The sequence below is a fragment of the Eucyclogobius newberryi genome, unplaced genomic scaffold (genome assembly GCF_026437365.1).
Source record: "Eucyclogobius newberryi isolate DKJ021-1_F unplaced genomic scaffold, fEucNew1.0.hap1 SCAF_14, whole genome shotgun sequence".
Lineage (NCBI taxonomy): Eukaryota > Metazoa > Chordata > Actinopteri > Gobiiformes > Gobiidae > Eucyclogobius > Eucyclogobius newberryi.
Genome location: NW_027315768.1, coordinates 37,564,346 through 37,581,480, shown reverse-complemented (window position 1 = coordinate 37,581,480; position 17,135 = coordinate 37,564,346). Strand labels below are relative to the sequence as shown.

The 17,135-nt window shown below is 44.3% G+C and overlaps 1 protein-coding gene across 1 annotated transcript; it reads left to right on the top strand.

Moving 5' to 3' along the window:
• The first annotated feature begins 553 nt into the window (after positions 1 to 553).
• Positions 554 to 3,868, top strand: LOC140359239 (uncharacterized). Its single transcript, XM_072444102.1, has 8 exons — positions 554 to 591; positions 1,964 to 2,023; positions 2,091 to 2,138; positions 2,588 to 2,635; positions 2,734 to 2,899; positions 2,971 to 3,048; positions 3,110 to 3,187; positions 3,286 to 3,868. Exons 3-8 carry the CDS (start codon positions 2,092 to 2,094, stop codon positions 3,448 to 3,450), a joined length of 582 nt encoding a protein of 193 aa, XP_072300203.1. The 5' UTR covers positions 554 to 591; positions 1,964 to 2,023; position 2,091; the 3' UTR covers positions 3,451 to 3,868.
• The last annotated feature ends 13,267 nt before the right edge of the window (positions 3,869 to 17,135 follow it).

Sequence of the window (17,135 nt, the reverse complement as noted above, 5' to 3'; positions counted from 1 at the left end):
TGCCCACTTGAAACAAGTCCATTGGGGTCAGAAGTCAGGGGTCAGGGGTCAGAGGTCAGGGATCAGCCAGCAGATCTTTGAGTAAAGTGTCAAAGGTCTTCTCTGGTGTCCTACAGAGCTGTGCTGGAGCAGAGCGAGGAGGAGCACACACAGAGGTACAGATGACACAAACGTGAGCTGTCTCCATCAACACTCGTCTGACTGTAAATGCTTTGTGTTCCAGAGTGAAGCATCTGAGCCGTGATTGGCAGAGAACCCAAGAGGAGTTCAACAGAAGGTACAGAAACATCAGTCAGATCTGAGCTCGTCCGACTCTGACGACAATGTTGGAATTTCAGGATTCAAGACCAAGAAAAAGCTTGCGAGGAACAACTGAAGTAAAAGCCGTTTATGAGACATTTTATTTTTCACCAAGACATTTAGACCTGATTTAATTATTATTTTCCAGCTCTGCTGAGCTGCAAAAGAGAGACTTCACTGAAAGGTATCGACGTCACAAACTTTGTCTTCAAGTGTAAAAATCCCTCTCTGACTCCTGTAATCTCTGAATTATAGACTGACTCTTCTGGAGCGTGAGAACCAGCAGCTGAGGTGTTTGAAGAGGATTTCTATATTTGGTGATGGCCGACATGAGTGAACGGCTCAATGAGAAGCACATGTCATAAAATGTGTCCAGGAAATGCACATGACTTGTTTTTTCCAAAGCCAATGCATAAAAAGATATACTTTTTACTGTAGAGACGTTCAAACTACATTTTACTGTTACTACTACTCGCTGTAATAAGTCAATTTGTCGTCATAGTTACCAGAGTCAGTGTATCAGTGATCAGGCTCAGAGGAGCAGTTTGTTTTGAGATTGCCAGTGATTGGCTAACAAGTGCCAATGCAGGACAGCTCCCGGTGTTTTTAGGCAAGAGCAGGTGGTCAGGCCTAAAAGCCTCGGACCCGTTTCTTTAGTGGAAGACATTCAGCACTTTTTCTTGCACCCCATGTGGGCTTTGCACTGGTCTAAGACGTTCAAACCTCTTTGAACGTTTCGGGGGTTTCGGGGCCCCACACAGCGCCCCACTTTCTTCTCTGCACCTGGTTCACTGGATCATTTATGTTGTGCACATGGGCCGGGGCGACAGCCTCCACGACGCTGCTACATGGTGTATTGATGGAGGACGACTGAATACATGCCGATCACCCTTTTCTACGTTTTGGACAGCAAGCTGATATGTTTTCTTGTTCAGGGGCTCTTGGGAGAGACTTCCCGACCTTATAGTTGTGTCAGAGGTTTGCACGTTCTTTTGGGGAAGCTGTTGTGCTATTCTCAACCTACCTTCAGTTGGTATAGCCCATGGGCACCCTTGGCCTGGCGGGTGTTGCCCGAGGCTCCAATCACGGTCAGAATCAGAAGGTTTATTGCCATTGTCAGTGAACAACATTCTTTCACTCCACGCTCAGTGGTGGTAAGTGTCTATTGTAGCCATAGCTGCCCTGGGACAGACTGACGGTTGCCAGTGTGCACCATTAGCCACTCCCACAACTAACCAATTACACACCACTTTCATACTAGGCAAAGTGGGGGACATGTCTTGCCAAAGGACACAAGGTCCACTGTGTCTTCTGGAGTTTCAGCGTCTCCCATCCGAGAACTAACCAGGCCCCGCCCTGCTTTGCTTTTAGCCAATGGCGAAGCCCATAAAGGGCGGAGCACATACGACATAGAACTAGGAAATAGACACATAAGTGACATATCTGATTCCACATATGACAACTTGAGAAGGACAAACAAAAAAGACAAATGTCATGACACTAGTTCAGACCCATGAAGATGGAAATATTAGGCAGTTTATGCCTGAATATAAATTTAGTAAAAAACTGTTTTATCAAATGTGCAGTGGACCAAACTGGGTGATGGTTTGGGGCCTTGTTAAAGTGAGTTCATATTACAAGAACATTTCACCTATTGTTTTAGGAAGTCTGAGAAGTCCAGCTGCCAGCACCGTGAGCGCCAAGTCCAGGAACACAAACGCACGTCAGTATCTGAACTTTATATCTTTTACTTTTAGTCTGTTTGAAACTCATTTGTTTCTGTGCAACAGAATGTCTGAGATGGAGACGTTTTACAAAGACAAACTGACTGAAGCCAGGTAAAGAAGATCAGTCAATCCAGAAAGCTCCAGTGCTCTGTGACTGACCTCTGTGACTGACCTCTGTGACTGACCTCTGTGACTGACCTCTGTGACTGACCTCTGTGACTGACCCCTGTGACTGACCTCTGTGACTGACCTCTGTGACTGACCTGTGACTGACCTCTGTGACTGACCTCTGTGACTGACCACTGTGACTGACCTCTGTGACTGACCCCTGTGACTGACCTCTGTGACTGACCTGTGACTGACCTCTGTGACTGACCTCTGTGACTGACCACTGTGACTGACCTCTGTGACTGACCCCTGTGACTGACCTCTGTGACTGACCTGTGACTGACCTCTGTGACTGACCTCTGTGACTGACCACTGTGACTGACCTCTGTGACTGACCCCTGTGACTGACCTCTGTGACTGACCTCTGTGACTGACCTCTGTGTGACCCACAGGTCTGCTCTGAAGGAGACGGAGGAGAAGTTCAGGTCCTTCAGAGACAGGTACAAACTGGACTTTATGTCAGCTAAAGCTCAGACTGTAGAGATAGAACACTTCTTCAGCACAAACTCTTCTCCTTTTCTCACTGTTGTGTTCTCAGAGTGTCAGAGAATGTGGTGCTCTCCTTAAAGACAGACAACACAGAGAACATGAACAGTCCAGTGAATCAGACCCGCCTCACAGAGATGTACCAGAATCTCCGAGTGTGCACATGGCCTAACATCAACTTCACATCTTCAGACCAAGAAGCCAGGAAACTGGTCCAGGTGAACATCTGCTCAGCCGTCACTGACACTTACATTCTGTTCTTATGGTTTGACATGTGGATTTTGGACAGGACACGTTTGCCAAAGCGTCTCAGCACATGAAGAGACTTTTAGAGAGCGTGTGTGAAGTGAAGGCCTTTTGTCCAGAGGTAGGAGTGACGCAGATGAGTGAGTGAGGAGAATGAGCTCTGCAGCTCTGCTCTGTTTCAGGTGGAGAAGTTCAGACAGACGGCTGTGGAGAATCTTCAGTTGGCCCTGTACCACAGCAGCAAACAGGACGTGTTTCAGGTATCAACCAGAAACACTGTCTGTTCCTCTGAGCAGCAAGTGAAACATGACATTTTATACAGTCAGTCCTCATAGTGTCCTCATCGTGTGTGTTACAGGCGACCCGTCCAGACCTTCATAAAGGATCTGCAGAGTTCCTTCTGGCCTCTGAGTGCTTCTGGTTGGGTTGTCTGATGTCTCTTCACTCTCCTCCTCTTCACCCTCAGTGGGCAGATGAAAAGGACTGGACCGTCTTCCCACGGAACATTGAGTCTCGGCCCTAAAACCAAACACAAAACAGAAGTGTTAGAATAAACAGAAATCAGAACACAACTAGAAAGCAAAAGAAACAAAATCACAGCACATTTAAATGAAAAGAAAAGTCCCATTTGCTCCAAAGTCGCTCCGATTTGTCCATTTTCAAATCAAGTCTGAATGTATTTTTTTTCCCGTTTTCCTTACGTCTGTTTCTATCTCAGTCCAGTCCTTGATCGTTGCTGATGTTTGTGTCGTCCATATATTGTGTCCATGGCAGAAGTTTTGAGGCCCAAGTTCATAGTAGTAAAGTTCAGGGGTAAATGCTGTAACAGTCCCAGAGCGTCGCGAACTTCACTCACATATTTGTCAGCAAAAGGACAGTCCCAAAACACATGACAGTGGTTTGCCTCCTGATGGCGCTGTTTCTCCAACAGTTGCATTTCCCTGTTAAGAATGAGACCTTTGACCTGGAGTTATAAAAAAAAATGGCGCTTTTTTTTTTTGTTCAAAAGAGGATGTGGATGTGTGGGCCTCCTCTGAGGTGTTCCCACTCTTCATCTGTCAAAACAAGATGAGCTTCTCTTTAACATTTGTTTTTAATATATTTAGTTGAGTAGTTAAGCCTTGATAACAAAAAGAGAGGGAAAAACAGAAAAAAGAAAAAAAGACAAAAAAAGAAAAAAAGAAAAAAAGAAAAGAAAAAATAAAGACTGTTTTTGATTGTCTAATATATTGGACCAATGGTTCAAGTACAAAGAAAACAGGAGGGGGGACCAGGCACAGCCCTGTCTCACACCTCTGTCCAGAGTCAATGGGTTTGTCAGGTGACCAATGATGAAAATTTTTGATTTGTCTGAAGTGTCTGGGGCGAGGGAAGTCTGGAAGTCTCTGTGGAAGAAGATGGATGGATTTTGGACCCTCTTAACACTCTAACCCAATATTTTTATGATGATTTTGTTTATTTGTTTAAATAAATATGTCCAGCAACAGAATCAAAGTCCTTCTCCTCGTCCAGACTTATCATTCCATCTTTGTTTAGTTGTGTTTGTGTGTGTCTCATTGTGTGTAAAGATGGTCTTATGTCGTCTTGTGTGTGTCTCATTGTGTGTAAAGATGGTCTTATGTCATTAACAAAGCGTTTTCCTTGAATGAACTTTTTACAAGACAAAACCTTGATTTCATGTGTCTTACGGAGACATGGCAGAGAGAGGGTGAGTTCATTCATCTAAATGAACTCTGCCCACCCGGCTGCTCCGTTTCTGCGATGCCCCGCCCTGGTCGACCTGGAGGAGGTCTGGCAGTTGTGTCCCAGGACCGTCACGTGGAGGAGGTCTGGCAGTCGTGTCCCAGGACCGTCACGTGGAGGAGGTCTGGCTGTCGTGTCCCAGGACCGTCACGTGGAGGAGGTCTGGCAGTCGTGTCCCAGGACCGTCACGTGGAGGAGGTCTGGCTGTCGTGTCCCAGGACCGTCACGTGGAGGAGGTCTGGCAGTCGTGTCCCAGGACCGTCACGTGGAGGAGGTCTGGCAGTCGTGTCCCAGGACCGTCACGTGGAGGAGGTCTGGCAGTCGTGTCCAAGGACCGTCACGTGGAGGAGGTCTGGCAGTCGTGTCCCAGGACCGTCACGTGGAGGAGGTCTGGCAGTCGTGTCCCAGGACCGTCACGTGGAGGAGGTCTGGCAGTCGTGTCCCAGGACCGTCACGTGGAGGAGGTCTGGCAGTCGTGTCCCAGGACCGGCACGTGGAGGAGGTCTGGCAGTCGTGTCCCAGGACCGTCACGTGGAGGAGGTCTGGCAGTCGTGTCCCAGGACCGTCACGTGGAGGAGGTCTGGCAGTCGTGTCCCAGGACCGTCACGTGGAGGAGGTCTGGCTGTCGTGTCCCAGGACCGTCACGTGGAGGAGGTCTGGCAGTCGTGTCCCAGGACCGTCACGTGGAGGAGGTCTGGCAGTCGTGTCCCAGGACCGTCACGTGGAGGAGGTCTGGCTGTCGTGTCCCAGGACCGTCACGTGGAGGAGGTCTGGCAGTCGTGTCCCAGGACCGTCACGTGGAGGAGGTCTGGCAGTCGTGTCCCAGGACCGTCACGTGGAGGAGGTCTGGCAGTCGTGTCCCAGGTCTGGCAGTCGTGTCCCAGGACCGTCACGTGGAGGAGGTCTGGCAGTCGTGTCCCAGGACCGTCACGTGGAGGAGGTCTGGCAGTCGTGTCCCAGGACCGTCACATGTGTAAAGTCATCGACTCACACACTTTCACTTCCTTTGAATCACAGATGATTAAAGTTGGTTCTTCAAGTCCTTTTTACTGTGTTTTAGTCCCCGCCCCCTGGTCCTGCTGCTGTCTTTTTAAAGGACTTTAGTGACTTTTTATCTTCTATTATAAAGCTGGAAAATGTTTTAATTCTTGGGGATTTGAACATTTGGGTCGATGGCTCATCATGCCCTGCAAAGGATCTTTTAACCTTGACTGAAACATTTAACTTTGAGCAGCATGTCTCAGGTCCCACTCACCAAAAGGGACACACTTTAGACCTGGTGTTTTCACTTTAGACCTGGTGTTTTCACTTTAGACCTGGTCTTGTTACTCTGTGTGGAGGATGTCCATGTGAGCGATCATAGCTGTGTTTTATTTGAATTGAACTTTTCTCCTGAGCCGGTGCCTCAAACATCAGGTCTCAGAGGAGCATTATCACTGCAAATACAGCCGTCCAATTTTCTGCTGTGTTTGATCCTCATTTGTTTATGAATTGTCTTGATGTGGACAGTTTCATTAATTCCTTTAACAGACGATGTTTATCCATTTTAGATCAGGCACCTGTAAAATCCACTCTGTCAACACAGAAAAAAGCTTGTCCTTGGATAAATGAAGATATCCTAAACCTAAAGAGACTATGTCGGAAAACTGAGCGTCTGTGAAAAACCTCCAGTCTTGAGGTCAAAGGTCACACCTCAGAGATCTTGTGTCATCAACAATGAAATGATGGAAAGTTCCAGAGCTGATTACTTCCGCCAGCTAATAACATCCAACAAGAAAAACCCCAAAGTGTTTGACACTATAAATTCTATTGTTTGTCCTTCAGCTGCAGTGACTCCTGTTTCCTGCAAAGCTGACAGCAATGAATTCCTCAGGTTCTTTATCAATAAGATCAAGATGATCAAAGACCAAATCCCACTCCCATTGTCTGATAAACCTGTTCCTGTGGAGCCTGTTTCCCAAAACTGGTCTTCTTTTAAGCCTGTCACTCTAGAAGACATCTCAGCTCTAGAAGACATCTCACTCTAGAAGACATCTCACTCTAGAAGACATCTCAGCTCTAGAAGACATCTCACTCTAAAAGACATCTCACTCTAGAGGACATCTCACTCTAGAAGACATCTCACTCTAGAGGACATCTCACTCTAGAAGACATCTCACTCTAGAGGACATCTCACTCTAGAAGACATCTCACTCTAGAAGACATCTCACTCTAGAAGACATCTCACTCTAGAAGACATCTCACTCTAGAAGACATCTCAGCTCTGGTGACCAGGAGTAAACCCTCCTCTTGTACATCAGATGCCCTTCCCTGCAGGCTCTTCTCAAAGTGTTTCATGTTATTGGCCCCTGGGGGACCAACATGGTAAATCTCTCTCTTTCTCCCGGTGTGTTTCCTGCTCCATTTAAACATGTCATAGTTGAGCCTTTACTCAAAAAAACTAACTTGGACCCGACAGACCCCAAAAGTTTCAGACTCATATTAAAGCTCCCGTTCATGTCCAAGATCCTGGAGAAAGTGGCTCTGAACAATTGTCAGATTTCCTTGATCAGTCAAACACTCACGACTCTTTTCAATCTGGTTTCCTCAAACATCATTCTACAGAAACCGCATTGTTGAAAGTGTCCAGTGACATTATGATGGCATCCATCCCACTTCGGAGGGTACATCCCTATTAGTTCGGAATTTGACCGATAGTCTTAGTCGTGTTAAGTTACCATCTAGGGATGAGCCCCGGGCGCAGAGCAGCAGTTCAAGACGCTCCTCTGTCGCTGAACTCTCGCCCGCTCTGTCACATGTGAAGTGTTCAGATTCAAGACGGATAGAGACTGTGTGTGTCCCTCATGTCCCTCGTGTCCCTCGTGTCCCTCGTGTCCCTCATGTCCCTCGTGTCTCTCGTGTCCCTCGTGTCCCTCGTGTCCCTCGTGTCCCTCGTGTCTCTCGTGTCCCTCGTGTCCCTCGTGTTCCTCGTGTCCCTCGTGTCTCTCGTGTCCCTCGTGTCCCTCGTGTCCCTCGTGTCCCTCGTACAAATAATGCCAAAAAGTCACATCTCAGAAAAAATATTTCAGGCTCAGACCAAATAACTTAAGGAAAATAACAATCACAAATACACAAATGAATAAACACGTAAAATGTGGACGGCTAAACATTAGAGCAATTTACTCCAAATCGCTCTTAGTTAATGAATTAATTAGTGACTATAACATAGATCTTCAGCTCTAACTGAAACGTGGCTTCAACAAGACGACTACGTCAGACTAAATGAGTCCACCCCACCCACTCATGTTAACCCCACCCACCCATGTTAACCCCACCCACCCATGTAAACCCCACCCACCCATGTTAACCCCACCCACCCATGTTAACTCCACCCACCCATGTTAACTCCACCCACCCATGTTAACCCCACCCACCAATGTTAACCCCACCCACCCATGTTACCTGTCACACCTCCAGGAGCACAGAGGTGGTGGTGGTGTGGCAGTGATCTCACACTCAAGCGACTCATGAGCCCTAAAACTAACAACACATTTCACTCATTTAAAGCCTCATGTGTCGATCACATGTCCAAATATGAAAAACCATAAAGGAGTTTTGTTCATAGTTATCTACCGATCACATGACATCCTGGTCCTACTCAGAGTTTTCTGACTTTAGAGCAAACTTAGAGTTAGCCTGGGATAAAATAGTTATAGTTGGAGACTTTAATATCCATGTGAACATGAGTGATGACGCTCTCAGTAATGCCTGCAGCGCCTTGTTAGACAGCATTGGTTTCACTCAGAATGTAAATAAAGCGACTCACACTCACAACACTCTGGATCTTGTCCTAACGTATGGAACAGAGATTAGTGACCTCATTGTCCTCCCTCAAAACCCTATATTGTCAGATCATTTCATAATTACCTTTCAGTTTATTCTTAAAGATCATCCAGTCCCACAGAATAAAGTTATAATGAAAAGGACAATATCTGAAAAATCTATCTCAAAATTCAAAGAAATAATAGAGCCAATATTCAGTGACATGTCATGTGATCATGTCATGTGATCATGTCATGTGATCACGTCATGTGATCACGTCATGTGATCACGTCATGTGATCATGTCATGTGATCACGTCATGTGATCACGTCATGTGATCATGTCATGTGATCGCGTCATGTGATCATGTTATGTGATCATGTCATGTGATCACGTCATGTGATCACGTCATGTGATCACGTCATGTGATCACGTCATGTGATCATGTCATGTGATCGCGTCATGTGATCATGTTATGTGATCATGTCATGTGATCACGTCATGTGATCACGTCATGTGATCATGTCATGTGATCACGGCATGTGATCACGTCATGTGATCACGTCATGTGATCATGGCATGTGATCACGTCATGTGATCACGTCATGTGATCACGTCATGTGATCATGTCATGTGATCCTGCTGAGAACAGCTTTAGTCCCAGTTTAAGTGATCAATGTGTCGACTTGACCATGAATTCTCTGAAGTCTGCTCTTGACGTTGTCGCGCCGTTAAAACAGAAGGTCATTAGGCCAAAGCGCGCCTCCCCATGGTACAACCAAGAACTGCGTTCACATAAACAAAAAGTTAGAAAGTTAGAGGGATTATTTCGTCGCTCTCACACCGAAGAATCCCTAAAAGCATGGAAAAGTTGCCTGCTGTCCTATAAGCAGGCTCTGCGTAAGGCCCAAACCAGATATTATTCAAATCTAATAGAAGTCAACAAAAGTAACACTAAATTCCTTTTCAGCGCTGTAGCTAGGCTAACAAACTGTCACAGCAGTAGAGCCCTCACTCCCAGCTACACTTAGCTCTGATGATTTCCTCCTATTTTTTAATAATAAAATAAAAACAATCAGAGATAAATTAGATGAAATTACCCCCGCTATTAGCCCTGAACTAGCCCAAGCTGTAAATCTAACGTCCCATATAAATCCACCTGTAAACCTAGAAAGGTTCACAGCTGTTGATCAAGCAGAGATAACTTCAGCCATCATGTCCTCTAAAAGCTCAACTTGTGTCCTAGACCCCATTCCAAGCTCCTCAAAGACATTCTTCCCCTAATTATAGACTCTATTATTAATATAATAAATACTTCAGTAGAAAGTGTTTATGTTCCACGTCCTTCAAACATGACGTCATTAAACCTCTTCTGAAAAAGACTCATCTCGATCCCGAACCTATTGTTAAACCACAGACCTATTTATAACCCACCACAGCAGGGTTCAGAGCCCACCACAGCACTGAAACTGCACTAGTTAAAGTCACAAATGATTTGTTATTAGCCGCTGACGATGGACAGGTCTCAGTCCTGGTTCTGACCTCAGCGTTTGACCATCGACCACAACATTCTACTGCAGAGGTTAGAATGTGATGTAGGTGTTGGAGGCCCCGCCCTCAGAGGCCCCGCCCTCAGCTGGTTTAAATCCTATTTATCTGATATGTACCAATTTGTTAATGTAAACCAGAGCTCCTCACCTGCTCTAAAGTAACTCACGGTGTGCCACAGGGTTCAGTACTCGGTCCAATTCTGTTTACTCTTTATATGCTACCATTAGGCAACATGATCAGGTCACATGACATTAACTTCCACTGCTATGCAGACGACACTCAGCTGTATTTATCAATGAAACCTGATCAGAGCGATCAAGTAGACAGACTTAGTACTTGTGTGAAGGAGATAAAAACCTGGATGACACTAAACTACCTGCTTCTTAACCCTGAAAAAACCGAGGTCATTGTGCTTGGCCCTAAGCATCTACGAGACGCTCTATCTGAGCAGATAGTCACACTGGACAATGTCAGTGTAGCCTCCAGTTCTACTGTAAGAAACCTCAGAGTCTTATTTGACCAGGAGCTCTCATTTAAAGCTCATATAAATCAAGCTTGTAAAACAGCCTATTTCCATTTGCGCAACAAGAGCCAAAATCAGAAGAATCCTGCCTAAAAGTGATGCCGAAAAACTTATCCATGCATTTGTAACGACTAGATTAGACTACTGTAACTCCCTGCTTGCAGCGTGTCCTAAAAGCTCCATAAAAAGCTTTCAACTGGTTCAAAATGCAGCAGCAAGATTACTAACAGGAACAAAAAGAAGAGAGCACATTACGCCAGTGCTGAAGTCTCTTCACTGGCTCCTGTCCAGTTTAGAATCAAATTCAAAATTCTACTCTTGACCTACAAAGCCATAAATGACATGGCCCCATCCTACCTCAAAGATGCTATAGAACCATATCATCCAAACAGAGCTCTTCGCTCTCAGAATGCCGGCCTTCTGGTGGTGCCAAGAGTCTCTAAAAGTACTGTAGGAGGTAGAGCCTTCTGGTGGTGCCAAGAGTCTCTAAAAGCACAGTAGGAGGTAGAGCCTTCTGGTGGTGCCAAGAGTCTCTAAAAGTACTGTAGGAGGTAGAGCCTTCTGGTGGTGCCAAGAGTCTCTAAAAGTACTGTAGGAGGTAGAGCCTTCTGGTGGTGCCAAGAGTCTCTAAAAGTACTGTAGGAGGTAGAGCGTTTAGCTCCCAAGCTCCTGTGTGATGGACTCAGCTCTGTCCATGTTAAATATGTGACTCCCACACCAATTGTCGGACCAAGTCGGCCTCGGTGAAACTGAGAAAAACAGCATTTTACTTTTTTTCCCCCAAATTTGTGATTTTCATTTTTTTGCAGAATATGCTAGTTGAAGTTATGAATAAGCCCCTGTGTGCTTCAGATAACACTATTGGTTGTCTTAAACGTATACATTAAGCTGTTAAAAATGTGGAGTTTTGGGGTCTTTTTCCTGCTCTCCTGGGGGGCGTCACCTTTTTCTAGCCAACGTGTTGTTTACATTTTCCACCAATCAGCTGTGATCCGCATGGCTACAGCTGCGTGCTCTGCTTGTGCCCTGTGTGCTCCTCCTCATTACTCCAGACCGTCTGCAGAGCACAGTCTTCAGAGCTTACATTTCCTGGACTACATTGCAACGGAACTGTTTACTCAGGTACACTTTTACTTTACTACTAAATTATTGCTTTAACGCTGTGTTTTAAGGCGGTCTCGTGATCACTTTAGAATCTTACTTGTCTGCTCCGGTGGAGCTAATGCTAAGCTAACATGTTGCTTCAGTGCACTCTACAATACGGGCTTAATGTGACTACTTGCTGTTATCACCATGTTATCGGGTTATTTTTCGGCGTGGGTTGGCCCGTGGGTTGTGTGGGTCGTGCTTTGTGTCTGTTTTATGGTGCTAAACCGGCTGTTACCCCCACAGCCCGGAGCTAAACGCAGCTATTCGGAGCTAAGTTGTAAGCTAAACTTTGCTATGTTATCGGGTTATTTTTCGGCGAGGGAAGAGAAAAAAACTACAACTCCCGATACCACTTCTGGTCTCGTGGCTTACGTACGTTGCACGTCACGCACGCACTGCGTCACTCGAACCAATCACGCGCTTGCCTGGCCATTATCAGCTTCCTGTGTGTCTCTCTGTGCACGGTGTTGGGAGAGACAACAGGACGGCTGAACCAGGTAAGCTTTGCGACTAAAACACCCGCTTTTAATCACTTTAATGTGCGCCGGTTTTAAACTCAAGTGTATGTTTATGTTTTGGTGTGCTGTTCTGCAAGTGTTTTGCTTTTACGAGCAGTGTTATCTCAAGTGAGCTAGCTAGCATCGCTAGCCGAGGGCAGATGTCCCAATATCTTCGCGTTTTGCATCTTAAATACACCGTTAACGTCACAATGTGAACTGTTATCTGTGAAGCGTGTTATTCCCATATTACTGTTAACCCTAATCCTTTTATCCCCCTTTTCAGAATTGGCAAAGACCCTGACTGACATGACCTGTCTCTACGTGAAGTCTGCTAAGGAGCGTGGTAAGTGTAAAACATTATTTTGGTGATTTTCGTGTTTTAATGATTAGAGTATAATTAACCATAAGCAACATCTGTTTTTCAGGTGAGCCTGCAGTTTGTTCATCAAGCTTCAGATCACTGTGGAAACAGCTTCTCCCACACATCAGAAGCTGCAGGCCACGCACAGATCATCAGATTATCAAGCGAGCATACATGAAGACCAGGGTTGACACTTTGGAAGACATCGCTGAGGTTAGTTTATATGATTTGACTACTGTAATGTGTAAACATTAGCCTGGCAAAACTTCAGTGCTGCTCTCTGCTTAAGATATGTTTCTTCTGTTCTCATTTTTTTACATTGTCGCCCTTGTCATCAGGTAGTGGAAAACAGCTCTCCTGAGTCTCACCTCAATATCCCACAGCTTGTTGGAACGGCGGATGGCAAAGTGTTTGTCAAGAACTTGGACTGGCAGAAGCATCTGAGTCCCTTCTTCAGACGGCTTCCAAAGATCAAGAGTTATCAGCACTTCAGGTATTTATATTGAAACTCTCACATTGTGAATAAATAGTTAATGAGTGTTTTATGTGAAATAGTTAGCCATTTCTTAAATGTCCTGTTATTTGTTTTACAGCTTTGATGCCAAGAGCCGAGAGTCACAGCACAGAAGAGTGCACAGACGAAGAAGAGGATGAGGATGTGATCTCTGATGTAATTGGACTCTGGTGGTGTACATATCATATCTATTATCTCATATCTCATATATTCAAAGCCATGGACCCGTTGCAGTTCGTATACCTGGCCCTGGCATCTGTTTATAAGAGTTCTTCTATTAAGAGTGTTTTTTAAACTTCCTATAAGTTATCTGTCCTTTCCCCCTGTATCTACTGTGTTGTAACAATAAAGGCTATTTTATCTTATCTTATCTTTTGTTGTTTGTGTTGCACTGAATCACCTGTGAATTATGTTTATCGACAAATGCAATGAACCCTATTCTCATTCTGATTCTTTGATTCTATTCAGGGCCTTTTGTAATCCAAGTATTTCCATTTTAATATAGTAACTTCTAATTCTGATTCAAGTCCAGTTACCATCAATAACAACACTCCTCTTGAGTCTTGAGTGACAGCTGTAGGGGGAGGTGGTGTCAGTGTGACAGGGGGGAGGGCTTATCTCAATGAGATGCAAATGAGCCCCGCCCCCTGTGACTCTGGGCTCACTCCGGTGAGAAACTTTAGAGGCCGTTTTCTCAGTGAATGGGTTTGAGAGTTGTATACATTCAAATGACCACAACTTACTCAAATATTATCAGATCTACATGAGTGAGACATCATTGGAAAGCTTTGAATTCTGTGAATAACTCAAAATGTCACCGGGTAGACATGTAACTGGATTGGCCACGGTCAGTCATATATATATATATATATATATGTATATATGTATAGATATTATATATATATATACAAGGACTATTTTTGTAACTAATGAGGTGATTATTTAAAAAGGCCTGTGTACATCAATAGTTCATGTTAATCTTGTGTTAATAACAGAATGAGCTCTTTTACAATAACAGGATGTGTTTTTCTGACATAATGTGTGGAAGAGCCTCTTGTTCCATCGGATGAGATCCAGAACTATAGTTATCGTGTGCTAAAAGAAGAAAGAAGAAGATAATGAAGACTTTGGGAAAAGGTATTTGAGTTTTGAAATAATATTACTGTTAAAGTTGAGAAAAAAGCATTCGTCCCTTTTGAGAAGATTTGCTAATTGTTTTTGAGTTACTCGAGTATTGTTCTTTTGTCTTGGTGTGTCTTGTGTGTCTTGTGTGTGTCTTGTGTGTGTCTTGTGTGTGTCTTGTGTGTGTCTTGTGTGTGTCTTGTGTGTGTCTTGGTGTGTCTTGTGTGTCTTGTGTGTGTCTTGTGTGTGTCTTGTGTGTGTCTTGTGTGTGTCTTGTGTGTGTCTTGTGTGTGTCTTGTGTGTGTCTTGGTGTGTCTTGGTGTGTCTTGTGTGTGTCTTGTGTGTCTTGTGTGTCTTGTGTGTGTCTTGTGTGTGTCTTGTGTGTGTCTTGTGTGTGTCTTGTGTGTGTCTTGTGTGTGTCTTGTGTGTTGCGACTCTCGTTGTTGTGCTTCTTTTGTTTTGGAAGGTTTTAGAAAGTTGGGGGCGGAGCTATTGGCTCCTCCTACTGTGTGTGAAGACAGAAGGTGTATTATATATATATATATTATATATTATATAAGTATATTATTATATATAAGTCATAAAAAGAGGGGAGATCGTTAGAATGGTATTTAAATAAAAAACCTTATTGGATAATTAAATACAATTATTCATGATGAAAAATGATTCATGTATTAATAGTTTGACATAAACTTGAGTCACATGAGACGATGTGACGGGGGAAGAGGAAACGGAGCGACATCCGACAAAACAAAGCTGGACTGGACGAGACGACACATTATTATCACTTCTGTTATGAACCATTGTTTCCACGAGACATATTCTTACAATGAAGAACTCTACATTAGTTGTGACACTTCGTCTCCTCAGGTTTGACTTGTATCTTATTTTAAGCACATAAGGTATAATTTTGATTTAGTTTATTTTTACTTTTTAATTCAATAAAAATAAGGTTGGCCACATTTCCCTTCACACGTGTCATTCAGGCGATTTATCAAACAGTGGAATCGTTTTTGTAGCTTTAGAGAAATTGCAAAGTTTCTACAGAAATAATGTAAAATATAGCCGCAAGCGGCAATGATCGGCCCTCGCTACGCCGCCGCCACGCCGCAAGAGGAGGGGGCGGGGCTAACGCGCCCCAATTGTCCTTTTATTACGCCTACTGCTGAATCTGTGACGCTGTCACATCTTCTCCCCTTTGTTTTACATCAAAAAGACATTTTATTTTGAATTCTTGTCTAAAGTCTAAAGTGTAAACATGTTCTGGTGATTTCCCCATTGGAATAACATGGGAGGTTTTGGTCATCGCTACGGCAACGACATAACAATTATGACATGAGTCATTGACTTTTTTGATGGGGCTAAAATTGAGTTTTGTGTCAAATTTCATATAATTTCGCAAAACTAAAAATTTAACCTCCATATAAAATCTGTAGGGGGCGCTGTGGCTCCAAATTTATTTATTTCACTTCAAGTAGGTTTAGGGCAAAGAGTTTAACAACTGATTCTAATTTGACGCAATTCGGACTTTATCTGCGCAAACGGCAGAAATGTTACATTTGGCAGATTTCTGAAATTCTAGCTACAGTTTGCGGCTTCACCGCTCAGAGACCGTGACAGGGTCAATGTCATTGAATAACTTTTGATGTCCCACTCCTCAGTAGCATTTTCACACAATTTCAGCTTTTTAGGGCCAACGCCCTGAGAGGAGTTCATAAAAGTACGAAATTTGGAAAAACTCCTGAGTCATGCTTAGCCATTTTTGAAGCAATATGGCCGACATTTGGTTGGGTGGACGGCGTTGCCGTAATAATATTTTTTACATCTCTTGTCACCATCTACCTCTGCGCCAAATTTCATGATTCTACGATCAGATTTTTTGGGTCATTTCCCATCTCTCAATGCATTTTTGGTACATTTGGGGGCGCTGACGCGCCAATTTTTTTAATTTTAGAAAAGGGAAATAGCCAGAATGTAGAGGCACGATTTTTAGAGGTGTGAACATTTTTGTGACTTTTCGTCAATGTTCACTGGGTGAAAAATAGGGGGGTTGGTCCCGAGAAGAAAGAAAGAAAGAAGAATAATATTCCGATGCGAAAACAATGTTTTCCATTTTTCAAATATCATAAACTATACATTTTCGGAAAGCGCTCGCGCTTTCCTACCTCATGGTGTGGGTCCCTGGTCACTGACGGGTACTTTCGTTAATTTTGAGTGGGCTCCGCCCACTTTGTGTTTTTGGCCCTCTAAACAGTAATAATGTTACATTTTTGCATTACATGTTTATATGAACCGAACATGCAAGAGATGGAACGTATTCGTGAGCTACTTAGCGCAAATGAGTGCTTTATATGGGGATGACGACCGCTTCGTTTAGTGCGCACTTTTGCACGGGCTTCGCCCGTTTACAACGGTAATGTTCCATTTTCCTACAACTAATTAGTATGCACGGGGCGTGCATGAGTGAAGGAGTGCGTTAGTGAGTGTTTGGAAGTGGGCGAGCGCTTCGCGCTCGATTTCGTGCGCACTACGTGCGCCCTTTTGCAGCCGTGCTTCGCGCGGCCTTACGAGATTAATAGGCCTCTCGCAGCTTGTGGCGCTCGGGCCTAATAATTTAAATAAATAAAATATAATATTGGCGACACTGAGACTGATGACTCCAGTGGATTTGGCCAGTAGAGGGCGCTCTGAATGTCATTGAAATAATACAAGTGTTTATTACAACAGAGGAAGATGTGGACGGAGTGAAATGTTGAAGAACAACAAAGAAAAAAGAGAGGACACATGTGGAGAACATAGAACACAAGCATCTGAGCGCCGCCCCAGGGCAGAAGATGTGCCCCATGATCATAAGAGGACAACATTTGGAAAACAAACCATGGCATAGTGTTGAAATGTCCCTCTCCTGGTGAAGTGTCCCTGCCCCGTGTGGACGGTCCCTCAT

What these genes read in the sequence shown, in the direction of transcription:
- LOC140359239 (XM_072444102.1), top strand. Translation starts at nt 2,092, where the DNA reads ATGTCTGAGATGGAGACGTTTTACAAAGACAAACTGACTGAAGCCAG. An exon ending in TTCAGGTCCTTCAGAGACAG is followed by an intron (nt 2,636 to 2,733) that starts GTACAAACTGGA and finishes TTGTGTTCTCAG; the next exon opens with AGTGTCAGAGAATGTGGTGC. An exon ending in GCAAACAGGACGTGTTTCAG is followed by an intron (nt 3,188 to 3,285) that starts GTATCAACCAGA and finishes TGTGTGTTACAG; the next exon opens with GCGACCCGTCCAGACCTTCA.